Source organism: Cariama cristata, unplaced genomic scaffold, assembly GCF_000690535.1.
Source record: "Cariama cristata isolate BGI_N322 unplaced genomic scaffold, ASM69053v1 scaffold6799, whole genome shotgun sequence".
In the NCBI taxonomy this organism is placed as follows: domain Eukaryota; kingdom Metazoa; phylum Chordata; class Aves; order Cariamiformes; family Cariamidae; genus Cariama; species Cariama cristata.
Genome location: NW_009637345.1, coordinates 147,628 through 173,307, shown reverse-complemented (window position 1 = coordinate 173,307; position 25,680 = coordinate 147,628). Strand labels below are relative to the sequence as shown.

The following is a 25,680-nucleotide window of genomic DNA, read 5'->3' as shown; positions in this document are numbered from 1 at the left end:
AACTTTCTAGCATCTCTGGTGGTAACTGGAGATTACTGTAAGAAAATAAACTACATAAGTAAGGGAATGCAAGGAAAAATTGAAATACGGTAAAAGAAAACATGTACAGTATGATGCATTTGATATGTAAGTATAAAAACTCAATGGTATCTTTTATGTGCGTATTATTTATGTGTAATAGGTATATCAATTTTTTTTAACTAAAATGCGACTGAGAATCTGTTTTGGGCTGTGGTAATAGCATAATTGATGATAAACATGAGATTTCTAAAGCAAATTAATAGTCAGTGTAATGTGCTTTTGCAAGTTAATTGATTTTTTGGCTTCTTCCTCAATGATTTTCATATGAATGGTTACTGAATCTTAATGTCTTTGAATTATATTGTGCTAGGAAAGATGTGGCATGTTCTCAACATGGAAAAAAGTGAGATCTTTGACTAAATGAAATGTGGACACAAAAAGACATTCACAAAGTTATCCAGCAGGTTCTGTTACACTAACGACTTTATGAAGTAGCTTAAGATCTCTGCCCATGTAATTCTCAAGTCCAGTGTACAGCCAGTAAACCATGGTCCTCAGGTGAGAAATGAGAGATTTTAAGGGCCGTTGAACACAATGAATTTCGCAGAGTGCTCAATAGCCCTCAAAATTTCTCATTTAGGAGGGTGCATGTGTATTGCTTCGAAAAATGAATGTGAACTTCACTTTCCCCATTTGATTTACGTGTCTTCCTCCGTTCTTCCGTCCCTCCCCCTCTCTCTCTCCAAACCTCTTATGCCATGAGTAGCTGGTCTGCCTGCCTTCTCCTTTTGAAACACATGCAATACACTTGCTAATTAAATCATTGGCGTAAGTTCAGAGTGTGAAACAACATACACAAATTTGCAGGGTCACACTGGAAAATCCCAAACCCTACACCAACCTCAAAACTGCATGTTTATGAGGTTTTTTTCCCCTGCATTCCCATTATCACTCCTTAAGATACCAGCTTGGTAACTAATGTAAACATGACACTATTCAGGTTAATGTGTATTATTTGCCTTTCTGGGGAATTCCTTCCATTTCCATTGGATCTGCTCCCCGGACTCTGATGTTCCCAGTATTCTCAAATAACCTCCAGTGTGAAAGAGGAAGGAGACTGGCCCAAAATAAGTACCATGGATTTAAACTTCCAAGACATTGATATTTTCTCATTACCTTTGAGCTACTTAAGCTCCTTTATAATTTTACATCTGCAGAGATACAGCAATTTGTACATTTTCCTCTGGATAATTGATTTTTTTGTGTGTTTGGGCGGGGAGCATCCTCAGAGTAAGAACCACCTCATACCAAGAATCAAGGATAAAATATATTTGTGAATCTATGATATTTAAAAATAGTTTTAAAATATGTAAGTCAGAATTGCTTAATTATATGATAGGGTTCAAAAAAGGCACGTAATAGCAACTTGTCAAACTACTCCAGTTTATAAATAATTTACATTTTTCTGTAAGCTCTTTCTTTAGTTGGATGGATAGGTTGATTAAGCAATATAAATAAGTATTATTTGTTATTCTGTTATTAATACAAAATAACATTTTTTCTATAAGGGAATGGGAAAATTTGAAAAGAAGGTTCTTTATGCTCCTCTCTGTTTATACACTAGTTTTGTGATTCTCTTTTATCTACTTTGTTTAGACACTCTTCTCTTTATTTTAAATATTTAGTGGAATAAATACTTATTTACTCTTCCAGTTAGTTATTTGAAATTAGCAAAATTCTTGGCAAATGACAACAGCGTGGAAATTCCACAAGTCTTGCAAGTCCACGAAGTTTGCAGAAATACAAAGTTGAAGAGCCGGACCTCCGTGGTCTTTCACTTGGGTACTTTTTTTTTTTTTTTTTTGCCTCTGCTGAAAAAACTGAAGAGTTGCAGAAAGAGTAATTGGCACACAGTTATTCCTGGCTATGCAAAGGACAGTGAAACAGTCCTGAAGATGCACTTGGATTAATGCTTTATATGCATATGAAAATCCTAACTGTAAGCTGTTAGCTGATGCTGTAGTAAATAAATACTTAGTGAGTGTATCTGGAGTTTTCAGTAACTCTTTGTTGGTGACCAAAGTTGGAGCAGTGTTAGAGCTGGCTGCCTGTTCAGCTAATTCTCATGTCAACATGAGCACCTTAAATAGCAAAGGTACCATTGGCCAGTGGACTCAAACTTCTCTTTTAACTGCTCATCTCTAAAGATTTATTTTTTTTTCAGGAAAATTAAGCTGATTAAAGGTAGAAAGAAAGAGATCTGTTAATTGAAATGCTGGTTTTGTTTTTTAATGCACCCAGCCTTCTTTCCTTTCCTTGATTATTAGACATTTTACGTTTCTTTATGCATTACTTTTTGTAAAAAGAAATTAATATCAATGAGGGATAAAGTATTTATATTTTTAACACTTGTGTTACAATAGGCTCCACAAGGCTACAGAGATGAAAATCCTGTCATGATCTTCTATGTACATTCATAACTGCAACCTTTTTTTCTCTATCCACCATTCATGCAAAAACTTCAATTTCATATTAACATTCTCTCAATTTCTCTTGTGACTATGTCTTTTTGGTAAGACTAAATCTATCATAAATCCACTTGAACTTTATCTGCCTGTGGAAATATGTAGTGTTTTAGGTAACAAGGTTAGATATGCAGACTAAAAGCAGCCACTTTTGGCATTCTAAGTGCTCTTCAGAAAATGCATCCTGTGGGAGTTAAAATACTACAAAGGCTTGTATACTTAAGAAATAGACTATTAAGGCAATATATTGTGTTAGACTTCAGTTCAATATGAGTTATAGTATAAAAAAAGTCACTTTCTTTTGCTCCACAAAAAGAAAATTAGCTAAAATATTGAATATGTTAGCTGCTACATTTTGAATTAACATATAGACTGAAGGGTAAATTCTGTGCTTCTTGTGTAATCTAATTAGCATTTATGAGATTTACTGGGATGAATTTTCCCCTTGGCATATGCAATTGCAAACATGGAGAATGTGGGCTGCAGGCTGCTAGGGGCAGACATCTGCCTGGGGTGGATGTCCGTGTAGAGAAGTGCCTACGTCCTTGCTCCCTAAGGACCTGGCATCAACTGACATGGTTCTTGAAGTTATGAGAAGATTTGTAAGCATGGGGAAGTTCCTCAGCTGATGAAAATAAGTAGAAATCTGCTTTGAGGGGGAAGGAGGTTCAGAAGATGTTTCTTGACATCACAAGGTGTAATTTAGTTAACAGAGACATACTATAAGAACCCTGTGTTGCTGTAGTACTTTACAGAAATCTAAGCTAAAAAATAAGATTAATACTGCTTTTTGAGAGAATTTTAAAAAAAAAAAGCTATGGCAGTTTCATTGGAGGTCGTTTCTGTGGTGTGGGCCTCAGTCAAGATTGAAACCAGTGTTAAAGCTGATAATTAATCCTGTTGGCTCTCTTATTTCATGAGGAAAGAATTAAGTGTGTTTTTCAATATAAATTGTTCTTGATGTACATCAATAAACTATCCTGCTTTGGAAGTACCTTCTCATTAGCACTCATGAGAAGCACTAAAGACCTGCTAGTGTCTTTAAACACAACTGTCCAAATGTATGAGCCTAATTTACTTTCTTTGAATTTTATATGGTTTTAGCAGCTAAATCTTAATTTTCTTTGATAATATACTTCTTTAAGTGGCAGTATACGTTTTTTTTCCTCTTTATGTCATCTGCTAAAGCATGTGTTAACCATCATAAATTTTTGATGGAGCAAACAATCTGGACTGTACCCTTGCATGTAACAAGCTAGCTCATTGCTAGCTGTGAGCTGCTTGCCAGTAAGATTTGGCTTTCACCTTGCTTTCAGAGCACAGGTGCAGTACATGGAGTGAAGCTCCTGTCACTTTTTTATAGTAGCTCAGCTCAATTAGGCAGAACTTTAGATCAGCTGTTTCACAAGAAAACATTGACTCATCTCTTTGTTAGTGAAAAATGTTTGGTGAAATAGTGGCATCCACAACCTCAGTTTAAATGAACAATGTAGTCCTTTCAGGGTGGAGTAAAATCAGCCTGCTTATTGGATTCAGTCTGGATTTCATTGATTGGCTCTGGGTTTGTAATCTGGGACTGTTGCTGGCTTTTTAATTCTTGGTTCATATACAAGTCCTTTTTGAGTTTGGTAAAGAAAAAATAAGAATTGACAGCACCATTTGGAACCATATTTTGTATAAATGTGATTTTATTCATTCAGTGCTGTCAAAAAGAAAGTAAAAGTTCAGAGTGTAATGCAGCTGTGATGGTTCAGTGTCCAACATCAATATCTGCACTCTTCATGTCATACAGAGATTTGGTCCATGCTGTCTGATTAAACCAAGTGGAGCTTGTTTGTTGTGTATATAATATATAATTAAAACAAAACTTAAAAATAGGGCATTGTATGAGCAACACTGTACTTAGTCATATCCAGCAACTTTCTGCGAGATGGCCTCTGTGTCTCCCATGACCCATGAGCTTTGAAAATCTCAGAAAAACAGGACTTCTCTGGAGACAGCATGTTTTGTGTTTACTGTCTTAGGCATAGGGGAAGGAGAGTTTTTTCCAGAGGGTCTTACAGGTTTCAGAGTCCCTCTTGCAAGCATCTGGGTAGGATTGAGAACCAGTAGCGTCCAGTCTCAGCTTCCATTTGTGTCCACAAGTACTACCTTGAACTACTTCACCTCCTTCCTTCTACCCATCAGCCAAGTGCCAGTTTTAAACAGGCCCTAGAGAGCATGAAGAACACTGCATTGTAATGGTAGATAAAGTTCAAATGCCAAATATTCCCTCTACTGCGAAAACTACGCAACTGCTTCCCAACATCTTGGCTATTTTCTCCTAGCCATCTCCATCAAACCTCATAGTCATCCTCAAGGCATTTGAGAGACTTGGAGAAGAGAGCTAGTGAGGGTGGCATATGCTGCAGCTTTTCAAGTGTAGGGAGGAGGCCAAGTCCTCCTCTGGTAAACAAGGGGAAGAGATGGGAGCGGTAATGGAGCACTCTGGAGGGCCCCCACATCTGTCCTGCTGCTCTGAAAGGAGCAGGAGCAGTGATGGCTGGTGCTGCTGGGATGGACCAGCTGATGCAGTGACAACATCAGGGAGACAGGGTGACCTTCCAGGACTCTTGCATAGGAAAGTGAGGCCGTGGCCTCTTCTTTCTGTTTGCTGCCCACCTTATTTCCCTGCCCTCTAGAGAAGAGGTTGCCATTCCCTGAGCTGAAAGCCAGGCCACGTGGGCTGTCACTACAACTGAGACCTTCAGAAATGTTTTGATGGCAAAGGAAAGATATGCAGAGATAGATGACTTAAAAAATGGGCCATCTCAGTATATTCTAGCTTAGTATTTTGTTTGCAGATTTTGGTCGATACCTTCCAGAAAGTATCACGGCTTTTGTTATTTCAGAGAGTGTGCTTAAAGTAAGAGCTATTCCTCTCACTGGCTGGTAAGTGGATTAGTTTGGCAAATTAAAGCTTTAGTTAGGATGACAGGAGAAGAGAGTATTTGTCCTCGGTCTCTATCAATGACTCTTGTCTCTAATGTTTCTTTTCTAGAAATTGAAAGAATACTGTATGCATGTTTGATATTGTATTTAGTCTCTCAAGATGGCATCCCAGGTCTGATGTTCAATTAGGGAGTGCAGTTCTGTAATCCTTATTTAATTAGAACTCCTTGTCTTACTCCCTGGGAGTTGCATTTGTAATTGGATTCTCAAAAGTGAGAATATGCAGAGGCTACCTCAAAGGGAAGTTGTAATTTGCTGATGTGTGTGAACCTGTAGTTCTTCGAGAATGTTTCCTCTGCATATTCACATTATGGGTCCTGTCCACCTTCTGTTTGCCTTTGGATTTCTGCTGCCCTACAGTTGCGGTGTTTAGTAAGAATAACTGAAGTATTGAGCACTGTACAACTCTCTAAAATCTCCGATTGCTTGGTGTCATGAGATGGCACTTGTACAGTCCTAGTAGTCACTGCTCTTCTAGGAAGTTCCTGTAGGTCACCAGCACTGGAGAACCAAAACCCAGTGGTGTGAATATGCAAGGACAGCACTCTCAAAGAGCAAACCAATGGTAAGTACCCTTTCTTTGTCTTCTGTGATTAACCAAATGTTTGAAATGTTAATTTGTAAATTCCCTATTTGCAAATTTGCAGCACTCTCTCTATGATAAAAACATACTGAGATTAATTTTAGAGCTGTTGCCTTTCTGGCAAAAACCAAGAAAGTATCTGTAGGTACTCACTTCGGTTGTAAATTGGTGTACTACTATCAGCATGTGGGTGTCTACACATGTTTGAGCTATAATATATATTTCTATCAGACAAAAAGGCACTATTACATTGCAGTATTATATATTTTACAGAGTTACACATTTTTAGTTGTATTATACTAGTAGATTATCTAATCTGTTAGTAGATTAGATAGCAGAGCGAGTCACTAACCAAAAAAAAAAAAAAATCTTCTGATAGTATTAACAATGTTAATTCTCAAAGCAGATTTTCCAAAAGAAAATCAAAGATACATTGTTTTTCACTTCTAAATGTTTTTCTGAACTTTTGTTTTTTCCAGACATGGAATTCTGTGAGACTCCCCATATTCTGTGCTCTGGCTATCAAGCAGATTTACACGGTGTAGCTGAGCACAGTTACCCGCTAGAGGTGGGCTCAGATGTGGATACTGAAACAGAAGGTGGTGCGTCCCCGGACCATGCCCTGAGGATGTGGATGAGGGGGATGAAATCGGAACACAGCTCCTGTTTGTCAAGCCGAGCAAACTCAGCGTTGTCCCTCACTGACACTGACCATGAAAGGAAGTCTGATGTGGAGAATGGTAATAAAGAAATGCATCTAATGTACTGAATAGAAGTAGTTAGAAGTAGTAATTTATTTGAAGATTTCTTCTTGTACTTCTATTCCCCCACCCCCCGCCCCCATTTTGTTTTCTTTCTTTTTCCCCCTTCTTTCTTAGGTCTCTGTATTATACGAAAGGTGAAAGGGTTGTTTGGTATGTGTATTGTATTTATAATATGGATGGAAAATAAGACAAAAAATGAAACAATGTTTTTGTTAGAACATCATTCTTCTAGAGACCGATTACTTTCCCACATTCTCCATTTTCATATCATAGGACATTTCTCATTTGAGTTTAGTGGCCTATGAGTTAGGTTCTAAAATAAATCTCTATATGTACTTTTATATCACATTTTGTGTAGAAATGATGCTGCACATACTGGCTTCTGGGTGTAGCTTTAAGACTCTACAGCCAGGTGACTTCAGAAAGACAACCTGGAATCGTAAATGCTCTATTTACCTGTAATTTCAGGCTACACCTGAAGACATGCCTTTATCAGTAGGACAGGTTGAACAGGTTTTTGTCATATCTCAGTTCTGTATATCTCTGCATATCGAGTGTGCGTTTCTGGGTTAGGTTTTTGGGGAGGTGGTTTTTTTTGTTTGTTTTTTTTTGTTTATTTGTTTTAAAATTTGTTCTCTTTTAGGATCTTTATACTTATTTACTTTTCTTATGGTTTAGTGTGTCACAGAAGGTGAGAGTGTGTATTTAACACGGGGAATTAATTTTTTATTTCTGCGTCAAAATTGATGAAGATCTGCTCTAAATGTTTCTTTAAACAGTATAGTAAGTAAACAAATTTATCATACTTAAGATCAACAAGCTTAGCTCATATTTTAATTTCTGTATTTAATAGCTATATGTTACAGCAGCTCTAAATGTAGTTAAATATGTATTTTTAACTGGATAAGAGATAGAGGAACCAGTGAAAGTGGCAGATTGACACTTCGGAGTTCACAGTGATATATTTTAGTAGATCTATAGGCATAATGTGAAAGAGAGTTCAGTCGTGAATGTCATTTCTATAGTTGTGTGTTTTGAATTTGTCAAATACGAAGCTAGTAATTTAATTATAATTTCATCTGCATGTTTGTCAATACCAATGTTAATGTCCAATATAGGTTCAAAGACATTAGGTTACCTGCATGAGTTTAAAAAAAAAAAAAAAAAAAAAAAGTTTTTGCTACAGAGGTCGTTTTTAATTAAATGCTCTGTTGAGGATTAAGCATTCTGCGCTATCACATTGTATTGTATTGCTAGAATTGGTTAATTTTCCAATGTCACCCCATTTGTATGACGATCAATGGATGCGTGCCTTCTAACTTCCTGCTTCTGCCATGTTCTGTGTGAGATCCATCCTCTGAAAAGTGTTGTTGAAGTGGCTGAAGGAGTTTAATCTGGTCTGCCTGGAATTGGTTGGCCCTTAACTATGAAAATGGTTTAAAGGGAATGCTGCCTGAGAAAGGAATGTGCATACTTGTACCATTCAGACTAAGAAATACACATGGTCATTTATGTTTTAAGATGCTGGGAAGCTGATATATTGAAAGCAATTAAGCATATAACTAAGTTATGTGTTTCAGTCTGGAATGCAATTGGTGCAGCTGGGTATTCATGACATTTTGCTAGCCACACAAGTTGCACTAAATAAGTCACCTTGCTATAGACAAAAATTATTGTAGGCAGTAAAGGAAATGCTTTTGTTACTTTCATCATCGTACATTGCAGGAACCATGGGTTAAGTGTCATTAAGATAGGGATGCATAATGACTGTGCTTCACCAACAAAGAATGGAGTAGTTTCTTCTGAATGTTTGTCTTGGAGGATGGTTTTATTCAATTTAAACTAATTTCCTGCATGGTCTGGAATAGAACAGGGTAGTCCTTTTGCATGTGGCTTTAATATTTGGTTCCTTTATAACAAATTTTTAATCAGGGATTTGTGTTTTAGGTACTTGAATACAGATTTTAACTAAATAGTTGGGAGAGGAAAGTGAGGGCAAGAGTAAGTTGGAAGAGAGAGAAGCTGAGAGCAGAAACTCCTTTGAACTTTTTAGTTGTCTCCAGGCAGGGTCGACAGAGCGGGTATCAGTGCTTCCTGTGGTGTTGGGTCATTATAATAATTACAGACTTGAAACTTGATGTGGATGAACTTGAAGCTATATTCATTTATATTATGTAGTAGTTCGCAGGTTAGTTGATAGTCAAGATTCCTGATCCAGGGAGTGGCGTGTTCTCCATCTGGGTTGGCACTCAGTAACAAAGCACTCTTTGAGTACGGAAGTTCATAAATCTCTACTTAAATGAAGTAATAGATGGCACATCTTTCTGTTTCTATGCAGTCATTTGTGCCAGGGGCTTAATAAGAGCACCAAGTGTTGCATTTATCCTTGTCAGTTCCTGCCATGGAAATAGACTTTCTTTGTGCCAGCCAGTAACTTCTGTGATGTGAAAATGGGTGAGCCCATAACATCAGCTGCTGGAAGTTCATGAAATGCTAGTTTCCATGATACTGTCTAATTGCTGTAAAAATAGGTACTTAGTAATTCTGGCTTTCAAAGGGTTGACCAAGTGGCATGTGAACACAGCTATTTGTAACTGGAGTAAAATTAATGAGGAAGATACAGTTGTTGTATTGTTTGAGAAAACTAATTGCTATTATTGTCTGTATTTTGAAAAGGTCAGTTGATTTTTGTTGTTGGGTTTATTTTTTTTCTCTATGAGCACGATTCTGCTACAAATGCAGAATAGTTTCTTTTTGTGGTGATATTAGGACATGTAACTGTGTGGACTCTGGTAGACCTGCTTTCAGGACATTTTTTTGCTTTACATTGATCTGAAGCAAATACACTTTTGCAAATTTTGTTCTGTTTAGATAGCCCTTGAATTTCTCATTTTCATTCAAAGCTCTAGCAGGTGCTTCCCTGACACAGGATATATACTTCATTATGTATTCTGAGTAGCCCAATGTGAAAATTTATTTGAGGATTATTTTCCTTCATAGATGCACCAACTCTGTCATAATCACTGTTTAAACGCACTCCGTTTGTTTTGGCAGCATTGGACAGATTATATGAAACACCAACATTCCCATTTAAATTAGCGTTGTCAATGTTAATGGCAACTAATAATAGCCTATTAGTGTACAAGCTGCCTTCAGCTTTGCCTGAGGCTAAGCAAAATATATATTAACTGCAAGTAATGAATGACCAATTTCTTGGGGATCATTGCTTATCTCTGTTATAGTATAAATAGCTCTATTTAAACATGAACACTGTTACTCTACAATATGTGAATGTAAATTTCAGACAGAAACACTGCAGAATAACAATACCAAAAATAGTTACTTTATTTCATTGAAGACGACTGCATTTACCCTCAATTCACTGAAACAATCGTATCTGTCATTACAGCGTATCAGAACATTCAGTTCAGTGGTTTAGTCTGCCAGATTACTGAGCAAATTTATTTATTTCTTTATTTTTCTGGAGTAAAGCTATGGTCCAGGAGAGGATGCAGCCATGATCTACAAAATCTGTGTAGTATACTAAAAAGGAGACTACAGTCCTTTTTGTATCCATATACTCTTCCCCATTAAATTGTTCATGCAGTGCTTATGTTTTGCTTTACAGGGTGTCTGTGCAGCTGTGAAGCAATGAATTTTACCTCAAATGCATTCATGCCATGCCATAATCCATTTCTGAGCCACATTTGACTTGTTTGCACAACCATCAACTCTTACTTTTAGCCACTACATCTCACTACTACTACTACACTCATCCAGGATTCCCAGTACTGGATGAGTGTAGTGTGAAATACACACTCAGTCTTGGAGCTAGATTCATGTTCAGTTCCTTTGGCTACATCATTTTATGACAACTAGGCATTGGCTATAGTTCACAACAGCTTCTTTGAGATTTGTAGGCAAGAAATTAGGGTGTTAGTATAGGCTGAAATACCACTAGACTGGTCATGGCATATAACTTTAGACTGCTTGAGATCTGCCCGGGGGATTATTTTTTTTTTTTAATTACATATTTGTCATCTTAAAAACAAAGCAAGAGGGGAAAAAAAATATAACAGCTATGAAAAAATGTAGTTGTTTCCTTTTTCCCACAGAAATTATTGGGAAACTTCTTTCTTAACATCAGCGTAGAGGATCAGATTCTATTTGGAACAATAATTTTAATAATATCAATAATTTTAAACGGCAGACTGCAAAGATGGAATAAAAATATTAGCCATATATTAATAAGTAGATATAGTAGTGAAATCAGTAGGTTACACATCAAAGCTGAGTTTAACGACATAGAAACATGTACGATTAATCTTGTGTAATTCAACTAAGTATTTGTTTTATACCCTGGGTGCAGTGGTCCATTTAACAGAGCTTTTGACTCTGCCTAAATCTCTGGGTTTTTTTCACTTTGATTGCTGGGCAGATGGGTGACTTTTGGGCAAGTCACCTCAGCTCTCTGCGCTTCAGATTCAGTACCTTAATAGTATCTGTTAAAGGGATAAAGATGCTTAATTAGTAAAAGAAATGGTGGAATTGCTGATGCTGTATGAGAAACACAGCTTTGTGAATGCTGTAGTTATTCAAACATGGGGAGGATTTAGTAAAAGACAAGGTTCTGGTTTAATTTCTGGTGTGTGTCAATCGACCTACTGTGAATTCACACCTGTTTAAATTAGTCTTGAATTTGGCTCTTCATAAAAGTCTTGTATTTAATACAAGAAAGTAAGAGCATTGGGATTAATGTTGCTATTATTTACTGTTATTTTGTAAACAAGCCAGACATTAAGCTGATCTCTGGCTTTCTCATTTCTCCAGGAAATTATTACCAACAGCTACATTATAATAACAATACATGCTCTGAGAAGAAGTATGCATGTGACTGACTCTCTATGCAGGATTGTATTTGTAATAACGAGGGCTGTATCTGAAGTATTTTCATTAGCTCCTGTCACTCTCTATTTACAATGGTACAATTAAGAAATTGAGTTACTAATTTGCAAGTAGAGCAGTTAGGTCAAACATGTCTAAAGAGCCTTGAAAATATAAAGGTAAACATCAGTCTTAATCCCATTCCATCTGTGCCATGTAATATTTTTCTTTTCATTCCTAGTGTGCTTTATTTTGCCTTTTTATTGTGGCAAGGATTGCAATCATGTTTGTACACTCCTGTCTGTTGGATGGTTTTAGTCACCTAACAGATAAAGGCAACCTCATCACTTAAACAAAATGCAAAGCCCCCATGGTGAAATTCCTTCAACTTCTGGCGTTTACTATAGCTTGTCAGATATTTGATCTATGATACTCTCAGATACTTGACAGAAAAGGGCCACTAATCTTCCCTTAATAAAAGACTACTTTTGCTTCTGTTCTGTTTTTTTCTCTTTTAGTGTTTAGATGGTATTTATGTTGTTTGCTTCTGCTCTTGTTTCAAAGAAGCCTCCTCAGTGTCAAAGGAAGCACGTGAATCTCTGCAGTAACATAGCAATGCCTTTTGGGGAGCATTGGAGTATGCGTTGACATTGTAACTGCTCTGCTGGAGTTGTTAGGAGCGTAAGATGCTTTTGTTGACCTCGGAGTGGTTCCTTTGGAAATGTTACTGTCTCAAAGGAAGCATGTAAGTCATCTGAATTGCTTTAGATAAGTGTGAGATGCTTCTGTAAGCACTGTAACATCACCTCAGTTGTAATCATAGAATCATAGACCAGGTTGGAGGGGGCTTTGAGCAACCTGGTCTGATAGAAGGTGTCCCTACCCGTGGCAGGGGGGTTGGAACTAGAGGATCTGTAAGTTCCCGTCCAACCAAACCATTCTATGATTCTGTAAGCATAGCACAAAGATATTTTTTTTTACATACCATAATCCAAATGACCTTTGCCCACAGCATAGTAAAATGTATCTTTGCATTTGCACAAGGTTGTGTGATATTTTTAGCCCTGCAGTTTTGTTTTCTTCCATGGGTAGCTGAAAGAGAGGAGGGAGGGAAGCTTGAGGAGAAGAGTCAGGACTAATTTTTATCCCAGAAATGAGTAACTTGGCATTAGAGCTAAAAAAATCACTTGGCTTTCCTCCCCTGTGTTATGCAGAAAGGATAGTGGATGTGGCTTAAGGAGCCTGTAGCAATATAAATTATTGCTCCTTCTTTCTTTAAATCCTTTTTACTTTCTCAGGTGGAAATGAGCATGGAGGAAAAGTATTTGCACAAATATTTTACAGTGCGAGTGGATGTTGCAGTGCTGCTGTAATTCTTGGGAACTCATTTTATCTAGGCTGCCCCAGAGGGGAAGGATGAGGTGGGATGGGATAGACACTAAAGCGCCTGCCTTCCATCAGGGTCCTGCAGTGCAAAAGTGTGAGGATTATCTGACTCCTCGTCTCAGCAATCTTTGTGAGACAAGGGGGACGCTGAACAAAATACTTATTCTGTTTTTAAACATTTACCGTGAATTCTACATGAGGACATTTCTGGACTAATGTATGCGGGGAACAGTTCCATTCTAAACACTCAGCATGTCTATCCTGATGTTTTATTTACGTTGTTTTATTATTAAGTTTATAATATGTTTTATTTCTCATCTCTTTTGGTTAAATTTGTACTGTGTTAGAAGATCAGAAATCTGCTTTACAGAAACAACCTACAGCCATATTTTATATGTAAATCCTTTGGAATAAATTATTTATTTTAGTTTAATGCTGGTTTAGTTTAATACTTATTTTTAAATATAAGCAATTCTCGCTTACATGTCTTAATATGTAAACATTCCTGACAGTTGGAACCTGTTTTTCATCAAAGTTTGGGATGTTCTGCTGAAAGCTGCCAGTGGAACATCATTAGTGCAAAATAAGGCTAACAGGAAAACTTGTGAACTCTGATCATAGAAGATTATAGTTAAGGCTACAAGATAAATAAGATCACATTACTCTTATTTGGTTCCTTATACCATCAGCCAGTGTGGGTTTAAATACAAAGATATCTAGAGCTTTTTTTCTTCCCCCTAGCAAAATGCTTTTCAGCTATTCCAAACTGTTCTACTGTAAGTGAGATAAAAAGAAAGGATCTTGTAAATCGGTACAGGATTGGTAGAAAAGTGGAAAATACTGACAAATTATCCTTTTAGGGTCTAACAAGGTTTAATCTAAATATAATTTCTTCTGGGCAGTATGAGATCTTCTAAGAATTTATTGTCATCCTACCAAAGATGACAAAAGATTGCTCATTCTTACTCTTCAGCCTTTTTTTCATTTTTACTCATTTAATTAATTGTGTATTAAATTACATGAGAAAGTCTCATCTTCCACTTTCAAATTTGTTAGTGTTTCATTTCCTCTTGGGCTTAGGAGTAATATGAAGATCAGTATAAATCTGTATTATTCAAAGTTACAAATATTAGCATATCCTCATCTTACAAATGGGAAGTACTGATAGTAGCAAATAGCTTTGGTCAGACCATCAAGAGAAAACATAGAAAATGGAGAAAGTGGCTGCTTCCCATGGCTGCAACCTTCATAGTTTTCTAAAAGTGAAACCTAAACCAGACATATTAGACTACTTCTTATTTCTGCAATAGAAAATAGGATAAGAATGAGAAGTTGTGTATGAAATTATGGTTAGTTTGTACAGGATAACGCAGATTTGAATACTGCTTGTTTCAACATGCTTTCATATACAGGTCTTATGAAATGAAGTTCAGTATTTTAGATACTAATTTTGTTTTATAATAGCTAGCTCTGCACCCTGACTTTATATTTTGTAACATAAGTATTAGAAGAATAGTGTATAATTAGCTTTTCTAGAATGTGGGTCTAGGAGCAGTGAATAATTTCTGCAGGCTGCTTCCTTTCCCTAACAGATGTTTTTTGAGTAATATTTTAATTAGATTCACATATTCTGATGACTAATTATATTGCCAGTGTAGTTTCTTTATCTTAAGTTTCTACTCCAGAAGATATGCAATGTAGATTTTATACATTGCTTCACAACGCTGACTTCCAGTTGAGCAGCAAGTCTTGGCATCTGATCTTAAGTTGTTCACCATGAGATGTATTGGCAGTACGGAGGAGCAGCCCTTTGGGCATCAGAAGCCAAATGTTGGAAAGTAACTATGTTTCTTTGCCTTGGGTGTTACCCAGAAAAGGAGCTGGGGACCTCCAGTGATCTGAAGATTCTTTTATTCCATGAAACCACACTTCCTGAAAGATTTGTATGTGGGAGGAAATGCCTGGAAGTGAGGATGGCTTAGGACATCAGGTCAGGGTTGTTCAGCTCTATTGCTAGAAACCTTGCTAAAAGCTACTTAAAGCATGTAAGAAACCCAAGGGACAAAAGTTAAGGATACTTCTAAACTGTATATAGTATTTATTATGGTTCATAGCACTCCTCCCTACCCACCTCATCTGTCTTGTACATTAGAGGGATTTTATATCTCCTCTGACATCGTTGGAAATGTAATCAAGACAGTATGGTGCACTGGAACTAAAAGAAAAAAAAAAAGCATCACTATTTTAACTACAGACAAGTTGAGAGAAATGTTTGTATCTATTAAATATCTTCCTATTCCCAAATGATATGCATGTTAAACAAGTGTGAACACATGAATATCAATGACTTTGGATTTCTGTGACTCCAGCTACTAGACTTTCTCCCTGCCTTTCTTTCTCTGAAGATCCCATATAATTTTAGCATTGGTTATGCTAATAAATACTGCAGAGTATGACTCCAATTTGACGCAGCCAATGTTGTCTTATCTTAGCGGTGTATTTGTGGAACAGTTGAATGTTATTGATGAACTGTAAATTTTCTTTTGACTTTTGAATCTAGTCATTGTAACAAGCATTACCAAACGTTGCTTTGGGCTTGTTTACATCAATGTAGTAAGCATGTCACTTTGAAGCTGAAATGAATTCACATTGGTAAATGAGCTTGGAATATTTCACCGTGATTTATTCTTGTCTTTTCCAAAATATTGTTACATTACCTATCAATGAAGTACCATGGCCAAGGAAGAGTCAAAAGAGTATTTGCTGTAGGAATGAGTGAAGCCATTTCTTCAATGAACCTAGTGTTAAAGAGGTAGTTTCCTTGTGGTGTGGTGTGTTTGCTTGTAGGATCTTCACCATATTGTCACTCCACTTAGCTATAACTCACTGGTAGGTTGTTTAGCGTTCGTAACAGTATTAAGTGGCTCTCTCCTACACTCTCAAACTATGCCTTTGTCTTATGGAATGACAGGAAGCAAAATGGGGTCTTCATGCCTCTAAGACACCCCAGGTTTTCCATAATTAGTCAGTGGAGTAAAACACATTTAATCAAAAGAGTATTACTCACATCTTTCCATGTCAGTAATTTTGAGTTTAAATTTCAGTTTAAACTGTAATATGATTTTCTCTCTCTGCCTACAGTTACTTTTGAGTAAATACAAAATATAAATTGATACCTGCACTTTATATGTACCAAAACCACAGTAAGTGTTGTTTAGACTTGAGTGCTCTTCCTTCTCATTGCTTTGTCCAACAGGAATTTCAAGTTGTACTTCTGGTTTGAGAACATCATATTTGATTAACTTTTCCCCAAACAGTACTTTTGAGACAGCAAACTTTCTGTTATTGTCCAGTCATGCTAACCTCTTTTAGAGCAAGTATTTTACTGTTTGTTGAAGTGGCAGAGTCATAATGCATGCTTTGAATTTGTGTTTTTCTGCATAATTTCGTATAAACATCCCTCCAGTTGCACAATCGGAAAGTATCTGATGTAGTTTACTTGAATTGAATCCTACTTGATTTGAATCTGCTTGAACTGTTGATGTTGGGATCACATAATAGAGCTGCTTGCTAGTCATGCGTTGTCAATGAGATCTGATGAGTGGTGCAGTATTTGCAGCTCATCCCTGGAGACTTTTCATTTGTTTTCTTTATGATAAAAGAATTTATAGATGCTTGCACTATTTTGATTACCACAAAAATCTTAGAAGCAGAATGTACCTGGAAAATAGCTACTGTTGCAGGTTCTCAAACTCCTTCATAAGATAGTGGTGTATTTTGTGATTTCTTTTAGCTACTGATCTGCATGAGCCAGATCTTACTGATTGCAATACAGCTGCATTTTGGGGGTGGCAATGGATTGCATTCTGGCATCCATTGTTAGAAAGGGATGCTGCTTTAGGTTATGGTGCTGATCATAGCAACAGAACTCTTGCTGTAAAGGGATAAAGCTCATGGTGAAGGGAAAATCTCCACAATTATTTTTATGTACTTAGAATTTTTCTCAAGAGACTAAGAAACTTCCCAGAATATTACATAATTTCCTTTTATAAGGAAGATGATAGAGATGAGGTCTCATTTCAAGTCACAGAAACTGCTTTTGAAAGGAGGAGATAGAGGTAGTGAATATGCTCCTAGAGTATGATGGTGGTTGGCTTCCTGGTATAATTATGAAAGGCTTAGTCTCTCCTGAGGTCACGTCTTGATGAATAAGTTGATGTACATGTTCTTTGTAGTAGCTCATTCAGATCAGTTCAGCATAAATGAAAAGCCATGTTTATGCACAGCGTTGCAACCTAGATTTCCCTTTTAGGGAATGGTGCAACAATGTAGTCAACTTATTGAGGTCTTGATGTGCTATCTTGACTCTCAAGATATATTTTTATCTCAGTAGCCTGAACATGACTGAAAGAGCCATCCCTTTGTGGCGTAGTGAGAGAGGAGATAGAAGCTGCTGTTCTGAGGAAGATGCCACCCTCAGTTGTTAGCGATGTGTGTTTGCTTATACATAGTCAGTGCATTTGGGGTTAGCTGTTGGTGTTCTGCCAAGTCCCTGCTGTCCTTTGATGTCTTCTCGGTGCCAGTGGCGTAAAGGATGCTGCAGTCCTGAGAAATCTGCCTGCTTAGATAGGGAGAGAATATGAGAGATGGTCTGTGGTGCAGGTACGTGAAGAAACCTTTGCAACCTACCTTTCCTTTGCCCTGGTTTAGCATCAAACTACGAAAGGGGTTTTGTGCCCTTTTCAAAAATCCTCAGCCCTTCCCTCTCCTGGCTCAGAAACTGGTAAGAACATGGTTATTCCAGTACTTCTCCATTGCTTTGATAAAGGAAGGCCTTCCTTCCCGTTTTGTGCGGGTTTGTGGCCTCGCAAGTGCTGGTGGGCATTTGTGAAGGTGAGCATGGTGGCTGCAGTAAGCCAGGGCTTCGCTGCCGAAGGCGCTAAAGCCCAAATATTTTTCTTCCAGCATGTCTGTAATTATTCACCATTTAGATTTGCAGTTCTTCCTTTCTAACAAGGGGCACTGCCCAAATACTTTTTTGTGATGTGCTCAATGTGTCTACAACTATCTTTTATGTCTTTGCCCATGGGGAAAAATATAATTGAGTCATTCTTCCTCAAGCCTGCATGGCTGTGTGTTCAGTCAGTACAATGTTCATCTCAACATTCCTATTGATGGTTGCATTGATTATTTTTATTCTAGCCTGCGATTCTGTCTCCATTCTAGCTTTTTAATTTTTATAGTTCACTTCCTTTTGAACAGCAAATTCAGCTGTGTTTGGTTGTGTGCATATTTTGTTAGAAATATGGTCTTCTGAATACAGATTTCTCCATAGTAGCTAATAACCTACAGTACTTGAAAGCTCCTTTTTCTTTTTATAACCTTTCTTTTTTCCAATACATTTTCTGATTACTGCACTACAGTTCAATTTTTATTGGATCATTTTAGAGCATAATAATTCATTTCTGATCCCTAGTACCTCTCGTCCATGTCTGAAGTGGTCCACGTTATTTCAGTCACTCATTTTTGTTTACATGTTTTCTCTGAAGACAGTCTTCTGTGTATTGTCTCAAAGTATCTTTCTGGCTGGCATCACCATTTTAGTCTTGTGATATCCAATTTTCTTTTAATACAAAATCAAATAGAAGGCATTTTCTGTACTTTGCCAGCCAACTATAGCGGAATTTTTTGAACTTTCTTGTAGGTATCTTATAAATTTTTTGGTGGCTAATAATGGCAAAAAGCCTAAATCATAAAGACCTGGGGGCAAAAAAAAAGTAGAAAGGCTATTTTGTACTGAATGCATTCTTAAACAATACTACAGCTGTACATACAACAAAATAAACATGTTTTTATGCAATTACTTTAGAATTTAAACAATGCGTATTAATGTTAAATAGCCATAATAAGTAAACAGTCTAAATCAATTGGGGTTTTGCATAGATCTTTGTAGAATTACTTGTTCATTCCTTGCTTCTATAATAGATTAAAAATAATTGTTATCTACCTTCTGCTTGGGGAAAAGGAAAAAAGAAAAAAACCCACATATCCCTTCACATTGCAGAAAGCTACGTCAAAGTCTGCAGTTTCAGTTAGGTTTCTCTCTCAGGCTCAGTAAGAACTCTTAAGATTCTGAATCGTGGTCAAATTTATGGCAAGAAGCCTCTGTTAAGAGAAATGGCAGTGAGTTGCCATTTTCAAATGGCTTCAGATGATTTTCTTTCAATGCTGTAGGTTTGTGCGGTCATGACACAAAATATATTTCCTGGCTGTGAACTCATGTAAATTGATCCAGGCTCCAGACAGCTGGCAGAGCTCAGGTTGTAGGTTCCCACTAGGGAAATTTGCATTAGGAGTCAGAATGCGGAAACAGAAATAACCTACAGGATGCTTGGAAGCAGCAAGGATAGTCCACGATACGAAGATGTTTGGCTGTTAGCTTTGCCAGCTCAGATCATGTTTTGATGATAATCTTTGACAGCAGTTCCCTGTATCACCAACAAACTACAGTCTCCTGCGCTGCTATCCCTGTCTTTGCTGCCCTTTCGGTATATAATGATGTAATTTGCAGTTTTGTATGCCCATGGGAAAAAAACAGTAGTCGAGTACTCTTTGAAGTATAGTTGTCTAGTTCAAGTGTACAACAAAGCTGCCAAAAATAAGTGGCAGGAGCTGCCCATCCTGCTGCTTTCCCTCCTTCCTCCCATAATGTTCTCTGGTTGCTTGCCTCTCTTAAAGTCTCCTTATGTCCTCTGAGAACATCGACACATTCCTGTGATGATGATGATAAAGTCTTTCATAATATTCTGAAGCTTGAATCCTAAATAAGTATCAGTGTGCTGATAAAGCTGAAAAACCAAGCTAACTCAAGTCAAGTGGAAATATGAGGTGTTATATTAGTTTGAAAACATCTGTATAATTTTCTGAAGCAGTCATTCCTGGAGAACTAGAGGATCTGCTAATACTCCTGTGATGCAGAGAGAGATATTTTGAAGTGTATGTCAACCTCTTCGTGCATAGCCTTCTAGGATGCAAGTTTGGGGTTGGCTGCATTGCTTGTTCTGGTAGGTGGCAAATACACATCTGCTCTGTCTCAATACAGCTGCTGCTTGTAGCAGCTTAAACAGTTTGAGTCCTGCCAGCATTTATATACCTCATAAATGTGAGTGGTTGCACTGAAATCAATCGATACTCAAATTAAAACAGTAAGCAGGTGCAAAGTGTGGAACTTGTTTATCTCAGTTGATAAATTGGCTGCTGGTTTTTAGCTTAACTTGCAAGACTGATAGATCAAAATTTCAATTAATTTGAAAAGTGTTTCAAAATTCCTGAGATTAGAGAATTTCTCCTCTTGTTTTCATATATTGATCCATGTCCAAATACAAGGAAAGCAAACATCCCAAAAAGCAGCTGACTGGGCAGTCGAGCCTTTGCTCCTGTTCATATGAATATTAATTGGTTTTGGAGGAGTTCTTCAACTGGCTTATGTCAAGCAGCTTGTGTTGGTAATTTCAGATTTGGACCCTTCTTTGGATGCTTCTAATGAGCCACCAGAACAGGAAGAAGACAAGTAGGGACAGTTGCCTAGAAATTCTCCACTACAAGTAGGTCTTTCTTATAGGCTCACTGTATTTGGCTGGTTTAATTACTTCTAAAAGTATTTTCTCCGTGTTTGTTTTAGAGCTAGTGATCTCAAAAAAGATGACAAGTGTTTTCATGTATTTGCTTTCCTGATTGGCCATTTTATTTCCTTAAGAATAGCAGAGCAAGGAACAACCTTCTACTAATCTAACCTGACTGATTTTAAATGCCTACCAAATTCAATGGCATTTCATAACTCCACATCTTTGAATTAATTTCTTGACTTTTCTCTTGAAGGTAGCTTGTTTCTACTAATATGAGGGCACCCAGGGGCGTAGTTAGAGACATGCTTCTGGGTCACCTCAGTGGTGTGATAAGCTGATAAATGTGACTGAAATTTATAGTCATCCTAGAAGAAAATAGAGAAGTAGAAAGCCCAGTTTCATTGAGCTGTCGTTTCAGAGGCTGAAACATGACGAATTATAGTGATGAGAAAGCCGTAGTTACTCCCTTTCTGCTGTGTGGATTTTAAAATATTTGGAAATGCTCCGGTTGTCCTCACAGCACTGGATTACCTCTTCTTTATAGGTTGTATAGTATTACTTTGAAATGCTTACCTGTGTTCAGTACACGCAATGGAGTTTATCAGTTAATAGAATAGTAGGAAAAATGCAAAAAATAAGCCTAATCAGAATAAGACACTGTTATAGAGACAGGTCACAAGCGAAGGTTTTAGTTAACTGTGTTAACCTTATCACTTGGCAGTTGGCTAATCTCCTGAACAGTGCCTTCCAGGCAGTGGTTTTTATTCTTTATATTACAAGAATGCTAATAGGTTCTCATAAAAATCAAGGCTTATTTTACTTCACATTACACAGGTATGGTTAAAAGATGAGCCAGTCCTCTGAAGAGCCCAAACGGTGTCCATATATTGATTATTTTATCTCTGTTATCTTTCACAGGTTCATTCTGAGCCTCATATAGTATGCATAAAGCTCTTCGATGCAGAATTTTGTTATTAACTGTGAAGAACTTCATTATTATCCTTATCTATTCTTAAGATGGTATCAGGTCAGAATTTGCACAAATGTTTAGTTTCTGCATAAGAAAGCTTTTATTGTGTCAAAGATAATTGTTTTTTATATTTGTTTCCCACATAGTATTTTATAGCATAGAAGTTACAACATTAGAAATAGGGAAGTGAAGCAGTCCATTAAAAGTGGTACTTGCTCCCTTTATTGCTGTTGTCTATGTTTAGAAACATTAATTACCAAATATAGTTAAATACAATGTTTTTAATTTTTAAATGATAGATAATATTTATTACAATATTAAAATTTAGCTGGTTGCCTCTAATATCTGAAACATGGGAGGTGGGCAGAGCATAGCATGCCACAGTATCCATATTAGGGACATGAAGATCTTTATGAGAAATTGTAGTGAAAGATCTCAGAAATGTGCTGCTTATTTGGTATTTAAGCTGCAGACATTAAAAACGTCGTTGCTGACACAGAAGTCAATACAGAAGAACACTTCAAAGATCCACAAGGATGCACAGGAAACCAAATGAGATTCATTGTGGGGGATAATAACCAAATATAAAATATTTAATAGGAACTACTTTGGAAAGCAGTAATGCTGAAAGGGACCTTAAGGGCCAGTAAATGAGATAAATGGAGCCAACAAGTCAAACGCTACTCTGGGCTGCCTGTGTACATGCATCTTGTCAAGGATCTATGAAATATAGCAGATGTCGCTAAGACTACTCTGACAAGTCGGTTCTGGGCATTTCAACACCAGGGACATATAAAAATTGAAGAGACTCTCAGAGGAGTGCAAAATGCAATGATGTCTTTGAGATTTGTTATTCAAGGAAAGATTTTTTTTTAAAGGTCTGAATCCATAGAGAATGTCTGAGTTGTCACTTAGGTAACCGAAACAAGTATGGGGGACAGGAAGGGAAGAACTTTGAAGGTATATAGCATCACAGATATTTCACTAAGAATACAGTGCAGAATATATAGCAGAATATATCTGCTAGCGTAGACCCAGCAATGTTGGTTCAGTAGCTGTAATTGGCAGTCTGAGAAATTTAAATATGAAATCAAAGATGGTTTTAAAATAGTGTAGTCATTCAACACGGGAATAATTTACTGAGGGACAGTGAGTCCTTAGTACTTGAAGCCCTTAGGGTCTGAATATTTTTCAAAACATGCTTGAGGTGAACCTTGCATTACGAGGGTTAATGTGAGGGTTCCTGGTTGAAACTGTAGTGCTGAGTGTGAAGGTGATCAGATGGATGGGTGCGTTGACTTTTTCTTTGCTTCATAATCTGTAAAGCTATTATGTTTTTACTGACTATTAAATTTTTCAAACATGTCTGTTTCAGGGTAGTATGAAGCAATAAATGAAGTGGTAGAGGCTTTGTGGCTGCAATTGTTTAAAACCAGCCAACACAATAGAGTATATACTATAGAGGACATGACAGGCATGTGATTCATTGATTGCAGTTCTTCATCAGTTTGTAGTTGAAGGAAATAACCTAATAGATCTTTCCATCTCCGACTTGTTTGATATTGTCTATAGTTCTAGGAGCTGCCCTAAACATTTGGCAACTGGCCCAAGCCCAAAAATTAACACTAAGAAATTAATTTTCTATAAGCTAATAAGGACAAAGGCCATTCAATCTGTTGTTTATACAGAGAGCTTATTGAATCTGAAGACTATACATCTGGGAATGAGCTGGTAGAGTCCATTTGTAAAATAATAATGCCAGCACATCAGAGAAGTACTTGTGCCATAATCAATCATTAAATAACGAGGAGTTCAGGTAGAATGCAGGTCAAGATATTTATCTATCATAACCCAAATAGACAAATGTTTATTAAAGGTTTAAGCAAAGAAATGAAAGAAATACACATCTAATCAAACTGTGCCAAGGTGAAACTGGAACCTTCCCTTCCTTGTCCTACTGCATCGCTGCCCTCCCCTGAGGAGGTGTTAATCGTGGCTTCCTGTTCTCCTGTATAGTTTGCACTTCACTTTCCAGGCATGGCAGGGTCTGTTTCTTATGAAAGTTTTTCATCTATTCCAGTGAGGTGGTTTCTCTGCCTCAGTTGGAGTTTGTAGTCTTATGATGGGTCCAGGCAGATTTAATTTTTTGGTTCCCAGAACTCTTGATTAAGGTTGGACACTGCCAATTAATCCACTTTGCATTTTGAGTGGCTGATCCCCAAAGTCTCTGTCAGTGCAGTGTGTCTCACCTGTGATTACTTTTCATGTCATCTGTCAGAAACAGGCTTTGCCAAATACTAGCTTTGGAAAATTTTGAACTGGGGATTTTGTAAATCTCTTGAGCATGTCTGTGTGTCTTGCCAAACGCTTGATACAGATAATGAAAATCTTCTGTTATTGTTTCTGTCTTTGTTTCAGAATTTTATCATTGACCTCATGTAAAGAAAAACATTAAATCCTTTCATATTTAAATTAACTAGCTTAAAGCTAAAATCCAAGTCAGTCATTCTGTAGTTTTATTATAAATTGGGAACTTGTCAAATACTATTCTGTAATTTGACCTGCTGACTCAGAAATTTACAGTCTACTATGCTTTCACTAGCTTTTTATCTCAAGTTAGTTACCTAGTGGCAAAAACACCTTTTTTTTAACAAGGAAGACATAGTGGGAGTGGCTGCTAATTTGCTTTTATGAATGTAATGATCTAAATACAGTCTGATTAACTCACCTGTGGTTCTCCGCTGCATACGGCTGAATACTTTCTGTGCATGAGATGAGTCCTCTTCTCTCTGTTTTTCAGGTATGTTATAGGTGTGAAGCACATCACCTCGGCTGTTAACTACTTTGTAACAAAGTATGGTGTCATAGTAACTTCTTTCCCCTCTAAGTCGTGTATCTGCAAAGACTGTATGCAGGATGTGTCTTTTCGTTACTGCGTGGGACTGATGACACTCTCTTTTAGCAGTCAATCCTTTGCTTATCCTTAACTTAAAATTAACGTGAAGAGATAGTTCTGCTTGTCTAAACCTTACAGACTGTTTCTTTAGATGAGAACTAACAGTGATTTTCTTATCTGTGGACTGGTGTGTGACTAGTTTGAAGCCAGTGGAAAAAATTAAATTGCTTGAAATAACTGTTATAAATCAGGTGCTGTTGTTGTTCATTAAGAATCAGAGAAATTGGGCTTAAAAGTGAATATAAAACAGTATATTAGCTTTACTGCAATAGATCAGTGTTTTTAAATAAGTTTACAAAAGCATGTGGAGTGTGTAACAGGCTACCTTCTATTTTATTATCTATGGCACCTGTGTTGCTGTTCTTTTGTGACAGCTGCATGAAGTGAGGCAGAGGAATGTTCTAATGGCATTTTATTATCCTATACTGGAGCGTTACACTTCTTGACTGCCCTATCAACATTAATTAAGGCATGTGAAACAATGACCCTTGGCCTAGAATTTTTTTAATGAGGTCCAGAATTCAAGTTATATGTCAGTCTGGTTTTGTTTTGAAAGTGCAACAAGCGAATGTGACTGCACTGAGCTCCGACCAGCAGTGTATTCTGTAAGTTGGCAAGTACTAGGGGTCTGAGCAGCTCAGTCCAGCTCAGCACTGGTGGCGAAGCCCAGTCACAATTTGTTTTGTTTATAAAAGTAGCAGTACTTTTATTTGGCTACTGACTGTTTCCTTGGGTGAAAACATTTGTTTGAACTGGGATTTTTACCTGAGGAAGGGCTGCATGGTTTGACGTACATTGAGCAAATTGCCAAAATAGGAACAGACGTGATCTTACGCTCTTCTAGAAGTTACTTCTAAAATGCAAGCACTTTGCTAGCATCATCATGCTTAGTTCTGCTACCTCATTATGAATTAGCTTATAAGTGCTAATAATAGCTCATGGCAAAGGCACTCATTATGTGTAAATACACATCAC

General features: G+C 37.1%; 1 protein-coding gene across 1 annotated transcript in view; it reads left to right on the top strand.

The window, feature by feature from the left end:
- Nucleotides 1–6,601: 6,601 nt before the first annotated feature.
- Nucleotides 6,602–25,680, top strand: part of LOC104167891 (teneurin-1-like) — a gene marked incomplete at its 3' end in the record, with an annotated part of 162,577 nt that continues 143,498 nt past the window's right edge. The window contains exons 1-2 of the mRNA XM_009708288.1: nt 6,602–6,860; nt 11,494–11,499. Of these exons, the coding sequence (XP_009706590.1) occupies nt 6,602–6,860; nt 11,494–11,499 (265 nt within the window). The remainder of the gene's footprint in view (nt 6,861–11,493; nt 11,500–25,680) is intronic.